The sequence below is a fragment of the Nycticebus coucang genome, chromosome 4 (genome assembly GCF_027406575.1).
Source record: "Nycticebus coucang isolate mNycCou1 chromosome 4, mNycCou1.pri, whole genome shotgun sequence".
In the NCBI taxonomy this organism is placed as follows: Eukaryota; Metazoa; Chordata; class Mammalia; order Primates; family Lorisidae; genus Nycticebus; species Nycticebus coucang.
The window spans coordinates 31,732,144-31,757,913 of NC_069783.1; the positions used below are offsets into that span (position 1 = coordinate 31,732,144).

Below are 25,770 nucleotides of genomic sequence, written 5' to 3' on the forward strand. Positions count from 1 at the left end.
GTGATGGTGGGGTAGAGGGAAGTTTGTAGTCTGGCTGCACCTTTTGTTCATGGTCCCTTGCGTTTTAGAGGCTTTCAGGGTAATGTCTTCATTCCCTTAGAGGCTCCCTTGTGTAGATTCTCTCCTCAGAGACTGTCACCTGCAACTAGGGGAGGATCCTTGAAAGTTTTACTTATGCAGTTATTAAAACATATCCTTGCTCATTGTGGGCACATAAGGCAGAGCGTCTCTGCACTGGTGCCAGCACCAGACAGAAGCCAGTAACCAGCTATCAAAAGACCTGCTTGCATTTTCATGGTAGCAAGTAACAAGATTTAGCTGCATTTTAGTTCCTCCTGCACCATCATCATCACCATTGTCATTGCCAAATTCACCTGGAAGTGAATAAACAATCCAAGCAGTAAGGGAACGTGCCTTTACTTCAGGAGATTTAAGAGCAGCTATTTCCAGAGCATGAGGACCACAGATAGGAAGCTTATGAATACAACACTGTCATTTTCTGGATAAGAAAACATTGCTCATGGGGAAAAAAAAAAACTTATTTTCCCTAAAGTTTAAAATGTTAACTTCTGAAGTATAAATTTCCTACTTCTGGGTCTTATTTTGGCATGTTATTTACAATTTGAACACTGGCGTTAGAGGCCGTTACCCTTCAAGGTGGTTGAATGTGTCCAGCTGGAAACCATCTGATTGCTTCCCTTCCATGTTCAACTTGGGACAAACGCTAGGAAAATACCCCTTTCATTGGGCTTTGGAATTTATTAGCATTAATTTCTATACCTTCTTCAAGACTCTCATTTCTCATTCGAGTTAGGTAGGTATAAATACATTAGTCTGGATGCTGATATTAAATACTGGTAACCAAGAAAAAGTAAAATGCAACTAAACCTTGTTACTTGTTACCGAAAAATGGAATGAGAGCTTGTGAGATGAGCTGGTTGTTGACTTCTGTTCTGTACTTGGTACCAGTGATCCCCTGAATTGCCAAGTATGCTGTAATAATAAGGGGTATTCATTTTCAGACAATTGGGCCTGTGATAGAATGCTTAGAAGTGAAACATAATGAATAACCTTTGTTATAGACAATGCCCAAAAGTTGACCTAAAGGACAAGCCTAACAATAGCTAAAATCTGTATAGGGCGTAGAAAAATACATAAAATTTTGAAATCAGACTTGGCTTTGCAACTTAACTAGTAACAGAATATTGAATAAGTAATCTAAGCTGTCTAAGCCTTAATTTCCTTGTCAATGAAACAGGAATAATAATACTTAGCTTTTAGGGTATTGTTATAAGATTTAAAGATAATATAGGTAATTTTCCCAACATTAGGTCTGTCTCATTATATTGCCACCAACAAATGTATTTGTAGATATTATTATTACATCATTTTCTAAAATCCAAACATCTCCACTGCCACTGCTTCACTTGAATAAAAAATAATAAATATATAAATAAAAATAAATAAAATCCAGGACAATGTTGATTATTAATGCCCCACTAATTTAGTAGAAGTTCTTTGCAAAAACAAACAACACAAATTTTAAAACCCAGGAAAATCTCCTTATCACATTAAATAAACCCATTCCATATAAGAATGAAAAAAATTACTTTCAATGTTGGGAAATACCATACTATTCATGGCTCCTCCCTACAGTCATTGTTAAGTAAACGTTGCAGATATTATTTCATTATCCGCAAATTGGTGGTGGTGGGGTAGTATTTTACTGTTCGTGTCATCCATTATGGCCCATTTACAATGATTGAATTTTGCTGTAGGCACCGGGTGCATTTCCTATTTTCATAGTATCCCAGTAGGTTTGTGATAGAAACGATTAGGAGACTCTGGTGGAGCACAGAGGGGAAGAACAACTGCCTGAAAAAAATGAAGTAGAAAGAGAAATTCAAAGGATTGTGGGGTAAAGTTAAAAGAAATGAGAAGGAAAATTAAAATTATAAAGAAATGCAGTGATAACCAAGTCTATCAACTACAAAGAGTAAGCTGGGAATAAACAGTAATGATACCTTGTGACTTAAGACCTTTAAAAAGTAACAGATAATGAGATGTTGGAGAATGTGGCAGGTGGGGCACAGAAGCACAAAGCCTGGTCAGGAAGGTGGCTCAGGCTGTAGTTGCCAGAATGAAATCTCTGGGATCAAGTCACAGCGTGGGAGATGAATTATGTTCTTAGTATTTCATTTCCAGTAGTGTCTTAACATCCTCTTCACCACATATAAAGCAAAGCTAGGTGATAGCTACTCAGGGGGTGGGGGTGAGAATAAAGGGTCTCTTGAGCCCAGGAGTTCAGGACCAGCCTGGGCAACCGAGGGAGACCCTGTCTCATAAAGATGTTTTTCCCCCTTGGTGGTGGGGTCTTGCTCTGTTGCCCAGCTGAAGTACAGTGGCATGATAATAGCTCACTGTAAACTTGGGATCCTGGGCTCAGGTGATCCTCTTGCCTTGGCCTCCTAAGTGGCTGGGACTATAGTCATGGGCACCACTACACCTGGTTAATTTTTTTTTTTTTTGTAGAGATGGTGTCTTGCTCTATTGCCCAAGCTGGTTTTGAATTCCTGGGTTCAAGTGCTTCTCCTACCTTGGCCTCCCAAATTGCTGGGATTATAGGAGTGAGCCACTGCATCAGGCCAAAAAAAAAAAAAAAACTCTTGGAAAAATGTTTGTATCATCGATGTGAATCCATGTTCAAATGATAAAAAATATTTTACCAATTAAAAAAAAAGCAAAGCTAGCTGAAATGTGAGCTGGGGTCTGTTCCCTAGTGAGGACACCACCTAACAAATGCCAGCCTTACTTTAGTTCTGAGCCTTACACTTATGGAACGTGTGACTAGACCATAACAACAGAAACCCAGAATTAACTTCTTCCATACAGAAGAGACTTGCCATATACATTGTTCAAAAAGAGTTATCTGAAACAATTTTGGAAACATGACACAAGTGGGTGGTATAGTAGCCCAGGGAAAAGGGAACACTGAGCTTCCTCTTAAACTCCAGAAGAAGAGAAGTGTCAGCCTTCTAACTCGTGATAGAAATAATCACAATAATTCTGGTTTTCTAACTTATGATAGAAATAATCGCAATAATTCTGGTTTCTTTCTTCTGTTCTTCACAGTGTCTTTCGTAAGTTTTCTACTCTTAATAAACCTCAGATCTATACCCATTATACTTTCCAGCAGATGACCTTGTCTCATTTTCACAGTAAAGAGAAGTCACATACGAGAACTTCCTTCTTTTTTAATGGCTGAATAGTATACATATAACACAGTTTGTCCATCCATTCATGGGTTGATGGGCATTTGGGTTGCTTCCACGACTTGACAATTATAAAGTGAGCCACGATAAACATTCTAGTGCAGATGTCTTTGTGGTAAAATGATTTTTGTTGTTCTGGATAGATACCTAGTAATGGGATTGTAGGATCAAATGGAAGGTCAACTTTTAGTTCTTTGAGCATTCTTCATACTTCCTTGCATCTTTTGTATTTACCTGGATAGAGCCAAAACCCATTCTTCTTAGTAAAGTATCACAAGAATGGAAAAATAAATATCCAATGTACTCAATACTAATATGAAACCAATATATAAACAATTACATGCTCGTATGAACAATAAAACACAAATAGAGTCTAGTACAGGAGTAGGGGAAGGAAGGAGTGGGGATGATTGACAGAAGGAGGGAGGGCATGAGGCGGGATCTCACCTATTATGCACATTGTGAGGGTGTATAACATGCCCCCCCCCCCCGGTGAGGGGCTCTTTTACAACTGGAAATTTACCCTGGAAGTGAGAACAGTGCAATGTAAAAATGTGTACCCTCATAATAATTTGAAATAAAAATAAATTTAAAAAATTTTAAAAAAGAACTTCCTTGACTTCTTGCCACCAAAGTGACAAATTTACCTATATCTATGTCCATTTTTTTTCTTTCCTGCCATTACATTGAAAGAGGTAGTCTTCCACCTCATGCAAAGTCAATCCCTCAACTTCCTGTCTACTCGTTCTTAGGACTTAAACATGCCAGGGTCTCAACTCAGAAGCCTATAATGGGTATCTGGACTTTAACTCAAAATTTCCCCTTGAATGTCTCAGATATCACTAACTCAGTATAGCTAAAAGTAAAGTCATAATTTGCCCTTCACCAATTTGCTTCTCCTTCCTGAACCCTCAGTGTCAAAGGAATAGCATCATAACCAAACCAAATGTATAGCTAGAAATCTGGGAATTATTCTTGATTCTGCTCATTCCCCATAGCGGACAGATCAACAAATCTTGTTGCATCTATTTTCAAAATAAATTCTGTAACCAAAGGCTGGGTGTGGTGGCTCATGCTTGTAATCCTAGTACTTTGGGAGGCTGAGGGGGAGTGGACTGCTTGAGCTCAGGAGTTCGAGATCAACCTGAGCAAGAGCGAGACCTCTGTCTCTACTAAAAATAGAAAAACTGGCAGAGGTAGTTGTGCATGCCTGTTGTCACAGCTACTTGGGAGGCTGAGGCAAGAGAATTGCTTGACCCCAGGAATTTGAGGTTGCTGTGAGCTACAATTATGCTACAGCATCTTCCCCGGGGTAACAGAGTGAGACTCGGTCTCAAAAAAGAAAAAAAAATTCTGTAACCACCCACTTCTCTCCATCTCCATTGCCACATGCCCATTTGTACCACCATCATCAATGCCTGGGTTAGTTATAATCTACTACTAAGTGGCTTCCTCATCCTCAGTGTGGGTCTTTACTCCAATCTCTTCTGTAACTAGAATAATCTTCTAAACATCCAGACATGATCATGCCACTCTCCCATACTCACCTTTAAGACAGCAGCTTTCCATTGCCCTGCAGATAACGTTTATAGTCCTTGTACAGTTCACGGGTCTGATCATGAGCTCCTCCTACTGACTTTGCAGTCTCATCTCTTGCTATGTTCTCTAATCAATCTAAATGTCTTTCAATTTTTCTTCATTGCAATCTTCTCACTCCTTCTTTACCTACCCCATTTCCCCGAAAATAAGACATCCTCCGAAAATAAGACCCACTTACAGGAAAGATAAGACGTCCCCTGAAAATAAGACCTAGCCCATCTTTGGGAGCACACCTGTCTTATTTTCGGGGAAATGGGTAGCTAAACCTTCTCTGGCTCCTAGACTGAATTAGTCCCCCTCCTCACCTGCTCTGTGCTTCACAGAATATTACGTGTAATAATTTCTTTAATTCTTTGCTAGAGTATAAAAACAAGAATTATATCTATCTTGCTCACTCGCTTATCCTTCCCTCCCCCACCCCAAACCCTCCCACCAGCCCCTCCAGTGTTTTCAGTAGTGTCTGGTAGATCCTCAGTAAGTATTTGTCAGACAAATTAATTCTCTTTCAGAGTTTTATTATCATTTCTCTTATTAAACTCAATAATCGTGGTTCTCCTAGGGAGCATAGCACTTAAAAAAAAAAATCTCGTGTTTATCAGGAGAAAGGGAAAGTAAGCTTACAAGTTGCCAGAACCATGAATGCCGTGACACCTTTGTCGTTAATCTTTATGACTTACAAGTTTGTAATAATTACCACTTGTTTTCACAAAGAATTTAGGCGTTTAGAGAAACTCCATTGTCTCCACATATGAAGGTCGTATGAATGCAAAGATAAATAAAATGGTCATTTATGCGTAAAGATAATATATGCCATTAGCAAGGAAGTGTTTTTGTTTCTTTTTTCTTGGAATGGAGATAGACAAGACACTCTTTGGAAGTTCTAATATATAGCCAACATCATTTCAAAACTATTTGTTGAATACTTACTAGATATAATATTTCACCTTATAAATTGTACGATCCTAGAGAAAGGAGAAACCTTCACTGTCATTCTGGCATACGTCCTAGACGCCATCTGGGAATTTAGTCTACAACATCTCTGACAGTTATTACCAAACTTTGGCTTGAGAACTTTCTCCTGGAATGGGAGCCCATTGCTGGTGAGACCATCTGGTATACTACTAGATGCTCTAGCATCACAGTATTTTTCCTTTAAGTTTCTTACCTCTTCTTTAAATGAACATCTCTCCTCCTGTCATCTCTACAAGTTGGACCTCTACTTCAGTCCTCAGCTTTAAAGGCTTTAAATATTTGAGAGGTAGTGCAGGAAAAGGGAGACACCTTCTGCCAACACCCAGTGCTTTGCAGGACTCCTGGTGGGTACACATGATGTGATCTCACTGACTCCTTAAACAATCGAGCAAATCAAGCAACATTAATAGCATTTTACCCCGAAGTAAGTAAAACATACCCCATTTGGTTATCTAATGTCGAAACCCAATTTTTTTAATTAAAATATTCTGAGTCAAGAGCCTGGGTTCTAACGCATATCTGTTAATGAATAATTGCATGGAATCAACTCCCTTTTGCCATTTATAAAATTGGAAGCACATTTCTTATTGTCCTAGGCAACCTCAGAAGGATTATTATTATTATTGTTTTTTGGACAGATGCTTTACAAGTTGTGTTAGTGAATCTTTTTGCTACATGTTCATTAGCATGGCCTTTCAAGTCACACCCAACAAAATTCTGTTGCCCTTTGAAAAAAGAACTTTTTTCTTAGAAATAATTCAAACCCTGGGCGGAATTTGGCTTATCATGTCCTTTTTAGACTCATGAGAAAATGACCCTGCTGCAGAGCAATAATTTTCACCACAGCCCAGAGAGCTATCAACACTACAGTGAGTCCTAAACCTTTGGGACATTGAGAGACTAAACACCTGGGCTAACATAACATGGGCGTTCATGTCGAGACAATCAGGAGTGATTTAGGGTCAGAGTTTGGTGATCCTCATGGTAAACAGTTTTAAGGATTTACCAACATTCCCCAGTCAGTGTTTGGAAATTCTTAATGAGTAATCTACGGATAGAAGTCTATTTGGACTAAAATAGTATTTACAGTAAATGTATAAAACTGGTTTTTGCTTCACTTGTCAATTTGTGGAGGTTTTTGTAGGCTGGATTTTTTTATTTTTTTAAAGAAACCTACTTAAAAAAAAAGTTACCAAAAAACTGTTTTGGATATTTTCCCTTTTTGATTTTGTGAGTGACATTTAGACAAAATCTCAAATGCTACCCATAACTCCAGGTTTTGGGAAATAGTTTAACACAATGTGATTCTTTTAAAGTTCCATCATTTAATTCTCTTTGGGGGTTTCTTTCTATTCTTTTATCAGGTTCTCCAAAGTTCTTATAATTTGAGTTGAACAAACCAATCCCATAGACAGCTTCCTCAATATATTTCCCAATGATGAGACTGCCCTTAAAATTGTTTTGAATTTGGAAATCTGTGGGAAAACAGCAGGTAAATATTTCTTTCAATTATTGTAGATTATGTAAGAAATTCCCCTGAAAAATAAATGTACTAGATAAACGAAAAAGAAACATGATATTAACAAGAGTTATCTTTGGATGATGAGACGATAGGTAACCTTTTCCTTTCCTCTTTGCTCACTGTTTTGTTTTAAATAAAAAGTGAATACTGCTTTTATAATAAAGAATCCTTATTTTTGAAAAGGCAATAGTAGACACAATAACGTCCCCACATATGAAACAAGATCTCAGGTACATGTGCAGGTGACAGAATGCTAAGCAGAGGCGCAGACAGATGGACTGATTACAGAAACAGATTGTAACAGGATAGCCTGGCCCACCTGGCTCAGCAGGTGCTGGCTTCTTTGCAGATCACAAATATAATTCTAAACACAGCGGCAGGTTATCCCTAACACCTTGTGAGGAGGTCAGTACCATCTCCAAACAGCTCAGCTGCATAATTTTGATTTTGAATTGAGAAACCAGCTTAGTCAATCTAGGCTATTTGATTCTAGGCAATATGTCTACTTTGCAGGGAGTAACAGGATAAAAAAAATCTGTATACATGGAAAGGTAAATCAGACTTACTCATTATTCAAGCTTGACTTACATAGTTATTGATAGAGCTGATATTAGGGAAGTCAGGGAAGTGCTGCCCCAAGATGTCCTGGAAGAGACACCAAGTTCTTATTATGTTATAAATATACACAAATCCTATTATGTCTAGAAAGCCAGCAGGGAATTCTGTCCCAGTGATATTTACTTAAAGCTGATTTAAATTAGTAAAACAGACTGAAAAATAACCTCTTAAAAATTAAGGCTACCCATACACACTCATATAAATATATTCAAAGACAAATCTTTGACAGTTTTTATTTTTTTTATTTATCCACTAATTTACTCATTCACTAATTCGACAAGTACTTTTTGAGTGTATTCTTTGTAAAAAACAAAACCTTAGTCATTGAGGAGTATGCCAGGGAACAAACACAAAAAAATCCCTGCAATCGTGAAGCTTATGTTTTTGGCACTAGAAAGATTAAAAAAAAAAAATGTATAATACATAGTATGTCAGATGGTGGTAAGTGTTATGAAAAAAATAAATCCAGGAAGGGAGGTAGGGCATGCCAAGGGAGAGGTGGTGTTGTTATTTAAATAGTGTGGTCTGTAAAGGCCTTACTGATAAGGTAACCTCATTAAGAGAATCTGAAAGTGTCATGTCCAGATGACATTAATAATCCCCTTTGCAAATCACTTGAGCTGTACCGATGGAAGATCATTGATCCAGTGTTGCTGTTATTTTTATGGCATACTTAAAATCACCCCTCTTTTTATGCTCTAGGAGTGGTTCTTTTAGGGCAAGAATATGGTTCTTTCACAGAACAGGTGGACAGTAAGCATTTTTTCTCCCGCATTATGTGCCTGGTGAACATACTCAAACGTCACTCTTCAGTGGTCTCACTGAACTAATGCAACCATTTACATATGGACATTGGATCTTTTTCCTATTGGTTCACGTCTTTCTTTCTGAAGTTGACTGTGAGCCCAGTGAAGATAGGGAAAGGAAAATGATTTGCTGTTCATCTTGGCAGCTTCAATGCCTAACCTAGGGCTTGGCATAGGGCAGGTGCTCAATAATTGCCAGGTGAGTAAATAAACTTTGTGAGTAAAATAAACATTGACTTCCCACAGGTCACAAAATGGACCCTCAATGGCCACATTTGCCTACTACATTGTCCAAAGTGGATGAATGTTTTATATCATGATAGCCTTGCTCTTCTCCCAGTCCTATGTGGGTCTGGCATCAAAAACCTACTCTCTATAATAAAGTGATGGTGTCTTCCCTGACAAGATACTTTTAGTATAAGCAATTATAAGAGGTTATCTCCAATCCCATTTTCCCTGTGACAGTTCTATAAAATGAGATAGCTTCCTGAGATGGTGTTGAGGATTACATTCTTCATACTAGATTGGGGGGGCAAAATTAGAGCAGTTTGTGATATCTGCACTTGGGGGGGAGTGAGTAATAAAAGGAGAAAGATGTCTTTTATAATTAAAGCCTAATTCTAGGCTTTAATAATTGTGTGGAGTTGCTGGATCTCTGGGAATCCCATGACCTCATCTGTAAACTGGGAATTTAATATAATATAATTTAATAAATATAATTTAATTATAATTTAATCCCTACCTCGCAGCATTCTTGTGAAGGCCAGGCCGGCTAACACACGTGTAGAAAGCATTTGGTATGGTGCCTAGCGTACAATGTGAGTGTTCAATCAACTATAATATTATTAATATTCTTATGCCTGCTAAGAATAATGTTACTATAAGAGAAATTAGGCCAACAGAATTGTTTTCGCAGTTGTTGAACAGTTTTAAATGTTGTTGAACATTTATATAATCACCAAGGATAATTTTTGTAAATATATTTGTATTTTAAAATTTATCTCCATATATACTTATATAAATATTATATTAATATCAAACCAAGCAACATTTATAATATTCTTGAATGTCTTATCACTTAAGAACATGAAGAAAGTGTAAAATGTTGTATCAGAAAACTTTCAGCTGTGAGTGTGGATGGCATTTCACCGGGAACATCTCTGTCATCTGCAGGCACCCTCTATGCTCAGGGACAGGATAGCCGGCGTTTTACCATGATGGCAGTTGTTGTAATCTCAGTCACTTTGATACTTTTCTCGTAGAAAGCTATAGTCTGTGGAAGTCATTATCTTTTGGGGGTAGGAAAGCAATGGTCCAGTGGAGTCTACTAACTTTCTTTTCTTGTTTCTTTAGCGTTTTCTTGAAGTACAACCAAGTCTAGAGGTCACCGCCTGTCACACCCGTCATCACCGACTTGCATGGAGTATGGAGATGGTCCATCTGATGTTGAAAATGTCTCTGGTATTTTGACAACGGCTAAATAATCATGGGGTCCAGTGGCCTTGGGAAAGCAGCCACGTTGGACGAGCTGCTGAGTGCATGCATTGAGATGTTTGGTATGAGCCTGTCCTCCTCCACCCCTTTGTACACTGACACACACTCACCTCCCCACTCCAGGCGCAAGCTGCTTGTGGGACAGAGTTCAGTCTCCGTAACCTTAGCATTGAGGTCTGTGGATTGACCCCAGACTCTCTAGTTTCACTGCTCTCTAGGCTTCCTTTCCTGCACTGCACTCAGCTCGTGCCCCAAACAGTTCACTTACTGTTTCTGAAACATTCCCTGCACCTTTCTACCTCCACGTCTTTGTCAAATTCCTTCGGCTTCAGGGCTTATCTCAATGTTGGGTTCCTAACACCCTTCCTAATCTCTCCTGTCAGGAACACTGGTAGCTTCCTGCGCCCTCTCACCGGCCCTTTACATTTCTTCTGGCACATTTGTGTGGTATGTGCTGTTGTGTGGATTTCACTGTCCTTTGACTCAGGACGGTGTAGGTCAAATAATGTACTGCATTGAATATTTGCTCATGTCTTCTCATTCTCACTAGATCATAGACGTTACAGCTTTATGCTTTTTGTATTATTACTTTTATATCCACCTCAGCATTTTGGATTCTTTCTTGTGCAAAGAGAGTTAAGCTGGAGTTATTTGTTGAATTGAATTACTTTAACAATCAGAGTTAAACCATTAACTCTGGGAGTAATTAAAGTAATTGTTAATTACTTTAACAATCAGAGTTAAACCATTAACATCTTGATAAAATACAAGATGACTGGTTAAATTTGAATTTCAGATAAACAACATCTTTAATATAAATGCATCCTAAATAATGCCTGGGACATACTTAAAAATTAACTATTGTCCATACGAAATTCAAATTTAACTGGGTATCATGTTTTTATTTGCTAAATAAAAATTTGTCAACTGTGAGGAAGGGTGAGACCCACCCACCTTAACTGGCAAGGAAATACTAGCCGAAATTGATTCTATGAGAAATTTTTGACACTGTTAGTTCTCTAATGATATTGGAAAAAGTAAAGAGTAGCCCTGTTATCTCCTCACCCCTTGTTTTATTTTTTTAAACAGATGACAATGGAGAGCTGAATAATAGTTACTTGCCAAGAATAGTCCTACTGATGCACCGATGGTATTTATCTTCCACTGAATTGGCAGAAAAACTTCTCTGCATATATCTTTTCAACTACTGTGTAATTTTTACCATCATAAATCAACTTCTATATTTAGATAGAATGTCTATCCAAAGCCAGTAAATTAAGAAGAATAAACAGTCTTCAGTCAGTTATCCAGCTGTTTTGTGAATACATGTAGATGTCTAGACGGAACATCTGGGTCATGGGCCACATAGTTGACTATCCATCTGCATGTTTTGGCTCTACTTGAAAATAATCACTTAGATGTAAAATGAAACAGGAACTGTATGCTGAATGCTTCTAACTTGTCTTAAATATTCTGCTGTTAGGACAATGAATGAATGTTTCACAATGATCCAAGACCTAATTTATTTCTTCTAGGATGACAGAATGGTAGGCATAGAGGTTACAGCTTAATCATTTGGAAATGCCAGCCAAAATAGTACGCTCTGGCTCAGGCACAGACACCAAGCCGTAATGAATCTTCTAGCAGGTTTATTGTAATTTGTTGATTGGTACTAATTTTAGATTTTCTTCTGACATTAAAAAAACAATGACCAAATGAAACCCACGGAGTTAGGAACTGCGTTCTATAGGAGGGCTGTTCACAGTTCACCACTTTTGTACATCAGGCAGCCCTGAAAAGTGGTTGAAAGCCAAATGACTGAAAATTCAGTCTCCCGTTTGTAAACAGGTTTTATTCTCTGACATCTAATGTTTATTACAAAGTCTCTAATGTTGGTTCCTGCAGTCTCTGGCCTCTTTGAGTCCGGGGGGCCCTAGAGATGACTGAAAACCCCTACAGGGCAGGGGAATCCTTAGAGGAAGAGGGTCCATCACATGTTATTAGGGCCTGCCGAGGCTGCCTGGGCCAAGTGGAGCGTCTACCTGTTCAATTCAAGCTTCTTACTCTTCCTGTTTCTTCCCCAAACTCAGAGCAGAAGGGGATGTTAGAGAGGGTAAGGGGTTATTCGCCCAGAGCCAAGGTCCATGGAAGTGGGCAAGATACTAGTCCCTGGGGTCCAAGGGTCTCGTGGGTCGCACAGTGGAAGGATAGAACATAGGGAAGGATGAAGGGCATTGAGGCTCTCTGGTGCCACCCTTTCCATGATCCAGACATTGTCCAGAGAATGTTCCCACCTTAGTATGGCCATTGGTGTAGGAAATAACCAATAAAAAACTATATTTAGGCCGAGTAAAGTTTGTTATGGGAAACCACAGATAGTGTAAAAGTTGAAGATGCCTGTGAATCAGTGTTTCTTTAAATGTTCCTGTTTTTGGATTCCTTGCTCACCCTATATCCACAGTGCCTGACATATAGCAGGAGCTCCATAAATATTTATTTAAACCAACTAAAAAATGCCCTGGTCCAGATGGCTTCACTCCAGAATTCTATCAAACCTTCAAGGAAGAGCTTATTCCTGTACTGCAGAAATTATTCCAAAAAATTGAGGAAGAAGGAATCTTCCCCAACACATTGTATGAAGCAAACATCACCCTGATACCAAAACCAGGAAAAGACCCAAACAAAAAGGAGAATTTCAGACCAATCTCACTCATGAATATAGATGGAAAAATTCTCAACAAAATCCTAGCCAATAGATTACAGCTTATCATCAAAAAAGTCATTCATCATGATCAAGCAGGCTTCATCCCAGGGATGCAAGGCTGGTTCAACATACGCAAGTCCATAAACGTTATCCACCATATTAACAGAGGCAAAAATAAAGATCACATGATCCTCTCAATAGATGCAGAAAAAGCATTTGATAAAATCCAGCATCCTTTTCTAATTAGAACACTGAAGAGTATAGGCATAGGTGGCACATTTCTAAAACTGGTTGAAGCTATCTATGACAAACCCACAGCCAATATTTTACTGAATGGAGTAAAACTGAAAGCTTTTCCTCTTAGAACTGGAACCAGACAAGGTTGTCCTCTGTCACCTTTACTATTCAACATAGTGCTGGAAGTTCTAGCCAATACAATTAGGCAAGACAAGGAAATAAAGGGAATCCAAATGGGAGCAGAAGAGGTCAAACTCTCCCTCTTTGCTGACGACATGATCTTATACTTAGAGAACCCCAAAGACTCAACCACAAGACTCCTAGAAGTCATCAAAAAATACAGTAATGTTTCAGGATATAAAATCAATGTCCACAAGTCAGTAGCCTTTGTATACACCAATAACAGTCAAGAGGAGAAGCTAATTAAGGACACAACTCCCTTCACCATAGTTTCAAAGACAATGAAATACCTAGGAATATACCTAACGAAGGAGGTGAAGGACCTCTATAAAGAAAACTATGAACTCCTCAGAAAGGAAATAGCAGAGGATATTAACAAATGGAAGAACATACCATGCTCATGGATGGGAAGAATCAACATTGTTAAAATGTCTATACTTCCCAAAGCAATCTACCTATTCAATGCCATTCCTATCAAAGTACCTACATCGTACTTTCAAGATTTGGAAAAAATGATTCTGCGTTTTGTATGGAACCGGAAAAAACCCCGTATAGCTAAGGCAGTTCTTAGTAACAAAAATAAAGCTGGGGGCATCAGCATACCAGATTTTAGTCTGTACTACAAAGCCATAGTGCTCAAGACAGCATGGTACTGGCACAAAAACAGAGACATAGACACTTGGAATCGAATTGAACACCAAGAAATGAAACTAACATCTTACAACCACCTAATCTTCGATAAACCAAACAAGAACTTACCTTGGGGGAAAGACTCCCTATTCAATAAATGGTGTTGGGAGAATTGGATGTCTGCGTGTAAAAGACTGAAACTGGACCCACACCTTTCCCCACTCACAAAAATTGATTCAAGATGGATAAAGGACTTAAATTTAAGGCACGAAACAATAAAAATCCTCAAAGAAAGCATAGGAAAAACACTGGAAGATATTGGCCTGGGGGAAGACTTCATGAAGAAGACTGCCATGGCAATTGCAACAACAACAAAAATAAACAAATGGGACTTCATTAAACTGAAAAGCTTCTGTACAGCTAAGGTGACGATAACCAAAGCAAAGAGACAACCCACACAATGGGAAAGGATATTTGCATATTTTCAATCAGACAAAAGCTTGATAACCAGGATCTATAGAGAACTCAAATTAATCCACATGAAAAAAGCCAACAATCCCTTATATCAATGGGCAAGAGACATGAATAGAACTTTCTCTAAAGACGACAGACGAATGGCTAACAAACACATGAAAAAATGTTCATCATCTCTATATATTAGAGAAATGCAAATCAAAACATCCCTGAGATATCATCTAACCCCAGAGAGAATGGCCCACATCACGAAATCTCAAAACTGCAGATGCTGGCGTGGATGTGGAGAGAAGAGAACACTTTTACACTGCTGGTGGGATTGCAAACTAGTACAACCTTTCTGGAAGGAAGTATGGAGAAACCTCAAAGCATTCAACCTAGACCTCCCATTCGATCCTGCAATCCCATTACTGGGCATCTACCCAGAAGGAAAAAAATCCTTTTATCATAAGGACACTTGTACTAGACTGTTTATTGCAGCTCAAATTACAATCGCCAAAATGTGGAAACAGCCTAAATGCCCACCAACCCAGGAATGGATTAACAAGCTGTGGTATATGTATACCATGGAATACTATTCAGCCATTAAAAAAAATGGAGACTTTACATCCTTCGTATTAACCTGGATGGAAGTGGAAGACATTATTCTTAGTAAAGCATCACAAGAATGGAGAAGCATGAATCCTATGTACTCAATCTTGATATGAGGACAATTAATGACAATTAAGGTTATGGGGGGGGAAGCAGAAAGAGAGAGGGAGGGAGTGGGGTGGGGCCTTAGTGTGTGTCACACTTTATGGGGGCAAGACATGATTGCAAGAGGGACTTTACCTAACAATTGCAATCAGTGTAACTGGCTTATTGTACCCTCAATGAATCCCCAACAATAAAAAAAAAAGAAAAAAAAAAATATTTATTTAAAAGAGTACAAAGAAGTACCATCCCACATGGGGTGGGCATGGTGGCTCACACCTGTAATCCTAGCAGTCTGGGAGGCCATGGTGGGTGGATTGCTTGAGCTCATGAGTTTGAGACCAGCCTGAGCAAGAGTGAGATCCCACCTCTAAAAAAACTATCTTGGCATTGTGGGGAGTACCTGTAGTCCCAGCTACTTGAGAGGCTGAGGCAAGAGGATCACTTGAGCCCAAGAGTTAGAGGTTGCTATGAGGTATGGCGCCATGGCACTCTACCAAGGGTGGCAAAGTGAGACTTGTCACTTACACACACAAAAAAGCACAACTTGTGTATTAATGTACCTGAACATAGCATTTTCAAATATTAAGAATGAAATAAGAGGTCAAGCGTGATGGCTTACACCTATAATCCCAACACTATGGGAGGCCAAGTTGGGAGGATCACTCAAAGCCAGGAGTTTGAGATCAGCCTGAGCAACATAGCAAGACCCCATCTTAAAAAAAAGTTTTTTTTTAAAAACTGTCATACAGGGGGTGGCACCTGTGGCTCAAGGAGTAGGGCGCCGGTCCCATATGCCGGAGGTGGCGGGTTCAAACCCAGCCCCGGCCAAAAAAATCACAAAAAAAAAAAAAAAAAAAGAAGAAAAAAAACTGTCATCCAGGTATGATGACACATGCCTGTAATCCTAGGTAATGTGGAGGCTGAGGTTGGAGAATTGCCTGAGTCTGGGAGTTCAAGGAGCAGTGCACTATGATTGCACCATTGCACTCTAGTCGGAGTAACAGAACACAAGACCGTGTCTCAAGAAAAGAAGGAAAGAGGCCAGGCATGATGGCTCACACCTGTAATCCAAGCACTTTGGGAGGCCAAAGCGGGAAGATTATTTGAGCTCAAGAGTTTGAGACCAGGCTGAGCAAGAGCAAGACCCTGTCTCGACCAAAAACAGAAAAATTAGCCAGGCAAGGTGGCAGGCACCTGTAGTCCCAGCTGCTTGTGAGGCTAAAGCAGGAAGATGGCTTGAGCCCAGGAGTTTGAGGTTGCTGTGAACTAGCTTGGGTAATGGAGTAAGTCTCATGTCTCAAAAAAAAAAAAAAAGAAAGAAAGAAAAGGAAAGGAAAGGAAAGGGAAAAAAGAGGGAGGGTGAAAGGAAGGAAAAAGTAAGGAAGGAAGAAGGAAAAAGAAATCAAGAGTACGTACAGTCATGCCTCACTTAGAGATGGGAATATATTGTGAGAAATGCTTCATTAGGCAGTTAAGTCATTGCAGGAGCGTGACAGAATGTACTTACACAAACTTCCACAGCTACTTCACACCTAGACCAACTGGTGTCACCTCCTGCTCTCAGCTACACACCTGTACGGCATGTTCCCATAGGGAACATATAGGCAATTGTAACATCATGGCATGTATTGTGTATCTAAACATGGAAAAATACAGTGTATAATACAAATGAGCATGTGTATAAACACAATGAATACAGCTTGCAGGACTGGAAGTTGCTCTGGCGAGTCAGTGAGTGGGCGGTGGCTAGGAAGGCCAAGGATCTTCCCGTACACCATCACAGACTTTACAGACACTGGCCACTTAGGCTACGTTAAATTTATAAAAACTACTTTTCCTTTTTTTAATAATAAATTGCCCTTTTTACCATATACATGTTTAAGTTTTTAAACTTTTTGACTCTTGTAATGAGTCTTAGGTTAAAACACAAACATTGTACAGCTGTTTGTACAATGAAAAATATTTTCATTCTTCGTATCCTTATTCCCTAAGCTTTTTTCTATTTAAAGTACATTTTATTTTACTTTTTAAACTTTTTTTTTGCTAAAACTAAGGCACAAACACGCACATTAGCCTAGACCTACCCAGGGTCAGAATCATCAGTATCACTGTCCTCCACATCTCATCCCACTGGACGGTCTTCAGGGGCAGTAATACACGTGGAGCTGTCGTCTCCTATGATGACAATGCCTTCTTTAGGAATACCTCCTGAAGGACCTGCCTGAGGCTGTTTTACAACTAAAAAATATAAATATTTTAAAATATAAATATATAAATAGGAAATCTACGTGGTGGCTCATAGCTCAATACTCCCCCTAGCATTCTGGGAGGCTGAGGTGGGAGTATTGCTTGAGCTCAAGAGTTTGAGATCAGCCTGAGCAAGAGCGAGACTCCATCTCTACTAAAAATAGAAAAACTAGCCGGGCATTGTGGCAGGTGCCTGTAGTCCCAACTACTCAGGAGGCTGAAGCAAGAGGATCATCTGAACCTAGGAGTCTTAGGTTGGCATGAGATATGAGACTTGGTCTTAAATAAAACAAAATATAAATAGGAGTACTTGAAAATAACAACAAAAAAGTGTAATAAACATATAAACCAGTAACATAGCTATTTTTTATTATTATCAAATACTACAATACACTGTTCATGATTGTATGTACAAGACTTTAAAATGACTCACGGAGCAGTAATTTTATTTACACCAGCCTCCCTACAAAAGCTGGGCTACAACTTTATAATGGTTATGACATCATTCAGCATTTAGAATTTTTTTAGCTCCATTAAAATCGTGTGGGACCACGGTCACATCCACAGTCCTTCCTGTTGTTAGGCGCTGCACAATTGTAGACGGCATTAGTCCTAAACCAAGTATTTTTTGGCTAACATAGCTCTTCTGCGTACTGCTCATTTAGATTATGTATAGTTGGACAGTGTAATCGTAATTACCATTGGCAGTTATTGGCTGGTAAGTGCTCAGGAAGGTAAAACTAATTTTATCAGTGGCTTTTCTTTTGGATCAAAAATTATGTCCCAAAACTATTATGAATATAAATAAAGTTTCAGTTCTTCACTGTGGAAGGCCTCAGAACCCACTTCTCTCCCTATTTGAGAGTTCATATGATCCAAATGTCCCCAGTACGGCCCTGTCATTAGGATTTCATAGGAACTAATGAAACAGCTGTGGGTGTGTGCAAAGAACACAAGCTGCAAGGTTTCTTTAACTGGGGTACGTACAGGAATGCCGGTGGAGAGCGCTGTGATGAGTTTCGATTAAAGATCTGCTACTTCATGAGGTAAATATACTTTAGCTTCTTATCATTTCTGGTTCTGGAATTGTTGACAATTTTCCTTTTCCCCAATTAGCAGACCTAGTTCGACAATAGAAGCTACTCAGATTCCCTTTTTATTGACTGTGTTAAAACTGGACTAGAGCTCAAGTTGTGGTGTTAAATAAATATGAGTAGGGAATGAAACCACGAGGGATAAACTCATTTTCTTCTACTCCCTCACCACCCACATTCCCACCTCCTTGCCATGAATTAAGGGAAGGGTTTACTCTCTGCTGTGGTTCTAGACAGAGTCAGAAAGAGAGGTTAAGAATGAGAGTAGTTTTTGATGGGAGGAGAGCAGGGAGACTCAATATCATGGAAGGGGGATAGGAAATGGCTAATTCAAATTATGGTCCTGCATTCAGTGTTAAATGTAGCCTGTAAAATGGTACAGTTGTGTCCGTAGAGGTCTAACTTGACATCTCATAGCTGTCAAAAATATTTGATGCCCAAGAGAAAAACGCAATTCAAATTCGAGTTGAGGAGAGGAGAAGAGGGAGGGGGGTTGGAGTGCTCCCACCTAATGGGCACAATGGAAGGGTGTATGGCACACTCTCTGCGGGTGGGGCACAACCACAGCAGGGACTTTACCTAACAAATGCAAACACTATAACCTAATTGTTTGTACCCTGACATTAATCTGAAATAAAAAAAATAAAATAAAATTTAAAATTAAGGGCATGGTGGGGGTGAGGGAAGGGGAGAGCAGAGAGAGAAACGAGGAGGGAGGAGTGGGGAAAGGAAGAGCAGAGAGAGGGAAGGAGGGAGGAGGGTGGGGCCTTGGTGTGTGGCACACCTTGCAAGAGGGACTTTACCTAACAGAGGCAATCAGTGTAACCTGGCTTATTGTACCCTCAATGAATCAACAATAAAAATAAATGAATAATAAAAAAATTAAATAAAAAAGTAGAAAGAAAAAAATAAATAAATTTAAATATATATATATTTGATACTGGATTTCAGGTACTGGATTCTGAAGTTTCCAGCAGAGTTTAATTTGGACCTTGGTTTAATTCGCATGACAGAGGAATTCCAAGAAGTAGCTAGTCAACTAGGATATGAGAAACATATTGGCCTCATCGACATATCCAGCATGTAAGTAAGGGTGGCACAAGCATCTTTCTAACCTGAAGAGCCCACTGTTTGGGGGAGGGAGTAGAGATGACCTCACTTGTCCTGAATCCATAACCATTCCAAATTAATTAAGGTTTGCTCTGTAAGGAAAGCCGTGTTGCAGAGAATACCGCCATAGTGGACACAGTTCATTTCTCCAAGCTGCAGTTTCTTTATTTGTAAAATGGGGGTAGTGCCTTTCTCATGGGACTATTAAGAACTATTACGAAGTACATCAGATAGCATGTGAAAGCACTGGCAACACAGGAGATGCTCTGTCCTTAGTTTTGGAAGCTGAATCTAGTTAATGTCTCCAGTGACTTTGCTACACACAGTGTGATCAGCAGCATTGGCCTCACCTGGGAGCTCAGCAGGACTGCAGACACTGGGGCCCCCACCCTAACCTTGCTGAATTGGAATCTGCACTTTAAAGATCCCCAGGTGATTCATAATTAAAATTGAAACGCCCAGAACCCCTGTCCCATAGTGCTTCTGAGGTTGACCTCAGAACCACCACCATACGGATGTTGACCATAGTTGTGCCATGAGTTGGTTAGTTCAGATATTAGGAACTTGGTATAGTTAGGCTAGTTTCATATCAACTAGCTAACTTTGCACACGGGAAACTATTGGATGATCCTAAATATGTTACCCATCCTGCAAATGTGTGCTCTTGCGTTAGGCATTCATACCCGATTCTATCTTCCTAGAAAGTTTCTTCAACAGTGATCAACAGTGAATGATCCAAGAATTACCAGGGATGTTTGTGAAAAATACATCTTATTCAGGTTCATTCCTAGTAAATGAGAATCTCTGGCAGTAAGGTCCAGACCTCTGTCTCTGCAACAAGCTTTTCAGAGAATTCATGTTATATTGAAGTGTGAGAACCACAAGTTCTGATAGTTTCCATGTGCCTTAAATCACCATCTATATTCTGATAAACTCCTAAAATTATATACAGAACCTGACCTCTCCCTTGTAATCTAGACCAGTGGTTCTCAACCTTCCTAATGCCACGGCCCTTTAATACAGTTCCTGTGGGTTGCGAACCCAGGTTGAGAACCGCTGATGTAGACCTTGCTGGTCACACGAAGATCAAGTCAGAGATTCTGGGTGGATCAGTGCAAAACCCACTGTGTCTGGAAAAACAACTCAAAGTTTATGTTCTGTTGGCAATTGGTCAATAGTTCTGTCTTCTGATATGAAAGGGCCTGTATTTTGCACACGCTCCTGGAAACAGGCCAAAAGTTACAGAGTCAGTAGGTTAATAACTTCCATCAAGTGAAATGGGCTATCAGCACATTGACCAGACTCCTTCTTTTACAGTCCTTCCTATGACTGGATGAGAAGAGTCACACAGAGGAAAAAAGTATCCAAGAAGGGAAAAGCCTGTCTGCTGTTTGACCATCTGGAGCCCATTGAATTGGCTGAGCACCTTACTTTTCTGGAGCATAAATCTTTTAGAAGGATCTCAGTAAGAAACCTGACATTTCTTCTTCCAAAGATAACAACCACCATGCCAACTTTCCCAAGAGCTGCATTTTCAAACTGTGAAGTGTTGGCAGCCTCTCTCACCGTGGTCCCCTGGAATAGTGCCCTTAATTCACAGGAACAATCCCTTTTAATTCCTCTGTCTTTATTTTATGGCTCAGGGACTATATTTCTGTCACTATTTTCAATGTCTCCTTTCATGGGATTAAATTTTTCTAAATACTCAATGGAGATTTCACCATTCAAGGTTGATTTACTTTCATTGACTTCTCCCAGGTGAACATGTTTTCTAGAACCCTTCTTTTGGGGGAAAAAGAGTTGTTTTGGTTGGGATTTGTATAAATGCCTAATTATGCATGTAGGTTGAAATGCATAATTGTAGGCTTTAAGAAGTCTCAAGATCATATTGTTTCTGTACCAGAGATAGACAGCCTGAATTAAACTTTTCCTTCCTACTCATTTTGATGGTCTTTTCCCTTCTCTACATCCTTTTTTTCCTTCTGGCCTGTGGTTTCTTCCTGGCTGTGTACTCGCTATCTTCTTGTTATGATAATACTTCCACATTGGTTCACAATCAGCAATCATTTCGCTTTGCTCTATCTCACCAAGGTCTGGGGAGGTCACTGCTCTTCCTTCTTTTCCAAGATGCCAGGGAATGAATTACAATATGGCTCTCAAAGAAGACCATCTTGGTTAGAAGCCTGAATTTCTGAAAGACATTCATTCTTTCACTAGGTAATCCTACATGGAGAGGAGCTTAAGGACTCCCATAGGCAGGCCATGCAAAGGAATCCTCTGTACTGTTTATATGATGAAAGGCTCTTTTATCTATTAATATTTGATGACATCCATGCTAACTTTCCTTTTTTTTTTCTTTTTTTTGAGATAGAGTCTCACTATGTCACCCTCAGTAGAGTCCTGTGGCATCACAGCTCACAGCAACTTCAAACTCTTGGGCTTAAGTGATTCTCTTGCCTCAGTCTTCCGAGTAGCTGGGACTACAAGTGCCTGCCACAATGCCTGGCTGTCTTCTTGTTGCAGTTGTCATTGCTATTTAGCTGCCCTGGGCCAGGCTTGAACCCGTCAGCCTTGGCACATGTGGCTGGTGCCGTAACCACTATGCTATGGGCGCCAAGCCCATGCTACTTTTTTAAAATGTGTCTGTGTCCTAAAAAGCTGACTTACTTTGTTAGTTTTTCTTATCCTTTTTTTTTTCTGTTGAAACAACTTTACAAAATGGTTCTAATGTGAAATCATTATACATGTATTTAGATTCATTTCCTCGCTTTTATTGTATATGCCATCATAGCTTTAACTCGCCTGATCTTTGGAATCCCTGGTTGTGTGTGAAAAATGGAGATTCTTAGGTTCTTCCTCTGGAAATACTGCTCTTTCTGATCTTGGGAGTTCCCAGGAACCAGCATTTTAGCAAATACCCCAGGCGATCTTATGCTCCAGAACATTTGGAACCACTGGACTATGACTCTGAATCTTGCCCTTTCCTCCCCCAGCAACACTGTAATATGTTGAAGTCTATGTCTTTGTGTGGGGACTAGGGGTACGAAGAGTGGGGTTTGAAATGCAGCAAAATAATATTATAAAGGAACACATCTATTCAAACTTGTAGGATGTCATTATAAACGTGAAATGAAAGAAATTATTATGCTGTCATGAAACAATATCTCACCTCTTCCCTGCAATATTCTTATTTTTAATTTTGTAAAGTCTCCATTGTAATTCAGAATCTCTGAATCTTCCTTCACTAGTTCACCGATTATCAGAGCTATGTCATCCATGGCTGCCTGGAGAATAATCCAACCTTGGAGAGATCTATTGCTTTATTTAATGGAATCTCTAAGTGGGTCCAGTTGATGGTTCTTAGCAAACCAACCCCTCAGCAAAGGGCAGAAGTCATCACAAAGTTTATCAATGTTGCAAAGGTATGGCGGGTAACCAGACTGTGGTCCTCAGATTCAAGGTGTTCGCTCCCTCTATCACGATAAGTTATTGAGGAAATTTAGTTTTCCTAATGTAAAGGCATAGGACAATTAACTACTCACTGATGTCTAAATTTTGCTTCTCTCATGCAAGAAAATTGCTTTCAAAAGGCAATGCTTAGAAATTTTTAATGTAGCTACTTTTCTGTGAAATAATTGATATATTTTTCTGATGGATTCTGTTCGTGCTTCATTTTAACTCAATGTTACTTTTTCCTTGGTCCTTGATATTATAATTGTGTGTGCATTCGCCTGTAATACAGAAAGGTTTGAATAGTTCAAAAAGCCTTACAAAGTACTGATGTTAACATTTGTATTGCAGAAGCTCCTTCAGCTCAAAAATTTTAACACACTGATGGCGGTGGTGGGAGGCCTTAGTCATAGTTCCATTTCACGCCTCAAAGAGACCCATTCTCATCTTTCCTCAGAAGTTACAAAGGTATAGTAGCTTTGGTCCTAATCATAATTAAAGTATTCATTCATAAATTGCTTAGGTTTGATATATTCCTAACAGATAACAGTCAAAGTGGGAAGTTTCCCTCTTAAACTGTGGGCAGGTTACATATGGGGCACAAAGTAGAAAGGACTCAGCCAACCAGCTGAGTCCACCTGGAAAACAAGTTGGAAGTGGTGATAGATGTCCTGATAAGGATGCTTTGACATACTGTTAACATATTGTAGTTGTAAATATTCAGCAAGTGGTGTTTGCTGTGTGACAGTCCCTGTGTTACATACAGAGGGTACAAGGTGAATAAGACAGAAGAACCTCTGTAAGTTGACCACCCAAGGGACTATAACAAGCTGGTCAGCATTCAGAGGTGGCCTCCACAAGGTACTTCCATCGAGTACATGTGGTGCATGTCCACTTTATGAAAATTAGGTCAATTTAAGGAAGTGGTCAATATAAGGAGGTGGTCAACTCTGGAGGTTCTACTGTGGTTCTTACCCTACCCTCCTGAAATAAAACCATTGAATGCCCACTCTATTCATAACAGTGTGCTTAGCACGTTGGAAGACATCATGGAAGGAGAAGACATAGACTTTGTATAGAAATCCTTGGATTTATAGATGAATTATCAGGATAAAATATATATACATATATTTTTAAAGACAGTGATCATTTTCCAAACCAATCTTTTCTGCCGTATTTATAGAGCAAAAAAGGAGCATCTTTATGAAAATATTCTCTTGTAAGAGTACATTTTACTATTTCAATGAGGACACTTTTGGCTTGAGATGAAAAAGAAAAAGGAAAAACTTATAAATTGATTAAGCAATAAGGAACTGTATTGTCTAACATAACTGGAAGTCCAAAGTCAGAAAAGATCCTGGGCAGGGTCTGGTCAGAGCTCTGACTCATTGCTTTGCCTTCCTCTGAGGACCAGGGGTCTTTGTTGATTTGTTTCATCAGTCTGGCCTCCCTTCTGATTGTCCTGTCTGCAGCAACAGGGAAATTATGTTCCCTTGTTCATGAAAGTTGAATATAAGGAAGATTTCTCACTTCCCCCATATAATTAAAGATCTTTTTCAACAGATTGAGCCATATTAAATCATGTGTCTACCTCTGGACCAATAACAGTAGCCAGAAGAATACAATGTACTGATTGGCTTAACCTTGTATTTCTGGACCAATGACAAACCAGAGGGGTGGGATTACTCAGATGGTAAAGTCAGAACCCATTCTTTTTTTTTTTTTATTGTTGGGGATTCATTGAGGATACAATAAGCCAGGTTACACTGATTGCAATTGTTAGGTAAAGTCCCTCTTGCAATCATGTCTTAGGGTATGAAAACAGTTTTCTCTGAGTCACATGGGCTGATTTGGAGAGAGTAATCAAAATTGGGAACTATGAGGAAGGTCTGGTTATTGTTAAGCAACCAATAATAACTTGTCCGTGGGCGACGCCTGTGGCTCAAGGAGTAGGGCGCCGGTCCCATATGCCGGAGGTGGCGGGTTCAAACCTAGCCCTGGCCAAAAACAAAAACAAACAAACAAACAAAAAAATAACTTGTCCGTATAGACCAGAGAAAGAAAGCCACAGAAGCACATTGTCTGACCTCAAACTCTGCACTCACTCCAAGTACGATGGGACTCATTTTGTAAGGGTTTTATTTTCTTTTAGCTTTGTATTAAATTTCAAGTGAAAAGCAAAGAAAATTTTTAAATATTGTAAAGAATAAAAATCTGATAAAGGCTTGCAAAGAGTTGGAACCACCCATTTTTTAACTATATATTTGAACTTCTCTTTCTTACAGGAAACTGAGCCCCCTCAGAAAGTGTAGTGACTTGCTCAAGGTCACCCTTCCTGTTAGTGAGTGGAGTCCAGACCACAGCTATCTCACTCCTCAGTGCAACTTTTCCTACCCCATAGTGTCCTTGGTTAACCTCAAGTAATATCTAGGATGCAACTTTCTTAGAACAACTAAGAAATTTTAATATGCTATGTGTTTGAATTTGTAGACTGTAACATGTTCATGAACATGATGCCATCTAACGTATCATAGTTGTGGGGATCCCAACATCCCTAGAGGGCACGCAGAGGTGCAGGCTGTTTCCGTTTTAAAACAGAATGGAAGAGCCTGCTCAACTCATAGCCAGGCCTAGTACATTTTTCTAGCTTTCTTTTTCCTGGTTA

General features: G+C 39.4%; 1 protein-coding gene across 2 annotated transcripts in view; it reads left to right on the top strand.

Moving 5' to 3' along the window:
- RASGRP3 (RAS guanyl releasing protein 3) overlaps nt 1-25,770 on the top strand; it is an 89,490-nt gene that overhangs the window by 29,411 nt on the left and 34,309 nt on the right. The window contains exons 2-9 of one of the 2 annotated variants that reach the window (XM_053589549.1): nt 7,208-7,335; nt 10,143-10,345; nt 11,373-11,475; nt 18,435-18,497; nt 19,497-19,628; nt 20,973-21,120; nt 22,904-23,077; nt 23,457-23,573. In XM_053589549.1, coding sequence (XP_053445524.1) covers nt 10,276-10,345; nt 11,373-11,475; nt 18,435-18,497; nt 19,497-19,628; nt 20,973-21,120; nt 22,904-23,077; nt 23,457-23,573 — 807 coding nt within the window. In that variant the 5' untranslated portion in view covers nt 7,208-7,335; nt 10,143-10,275. Of the gene's footprint in view, nt 1-7,207; nt 7,336-10,142; nt 10,346-11,372; nt 11,476-18,434; nt 18,498-19,496; nt 19,629-19,961; nt 20,088-20,972; nt 21,121-22,903; nt 23,078-23,456; nt 23,574-25,770 lie in introns of those variants that run through there. The other variant, XM_053589547.1, reaches the window with a different exon arrangement.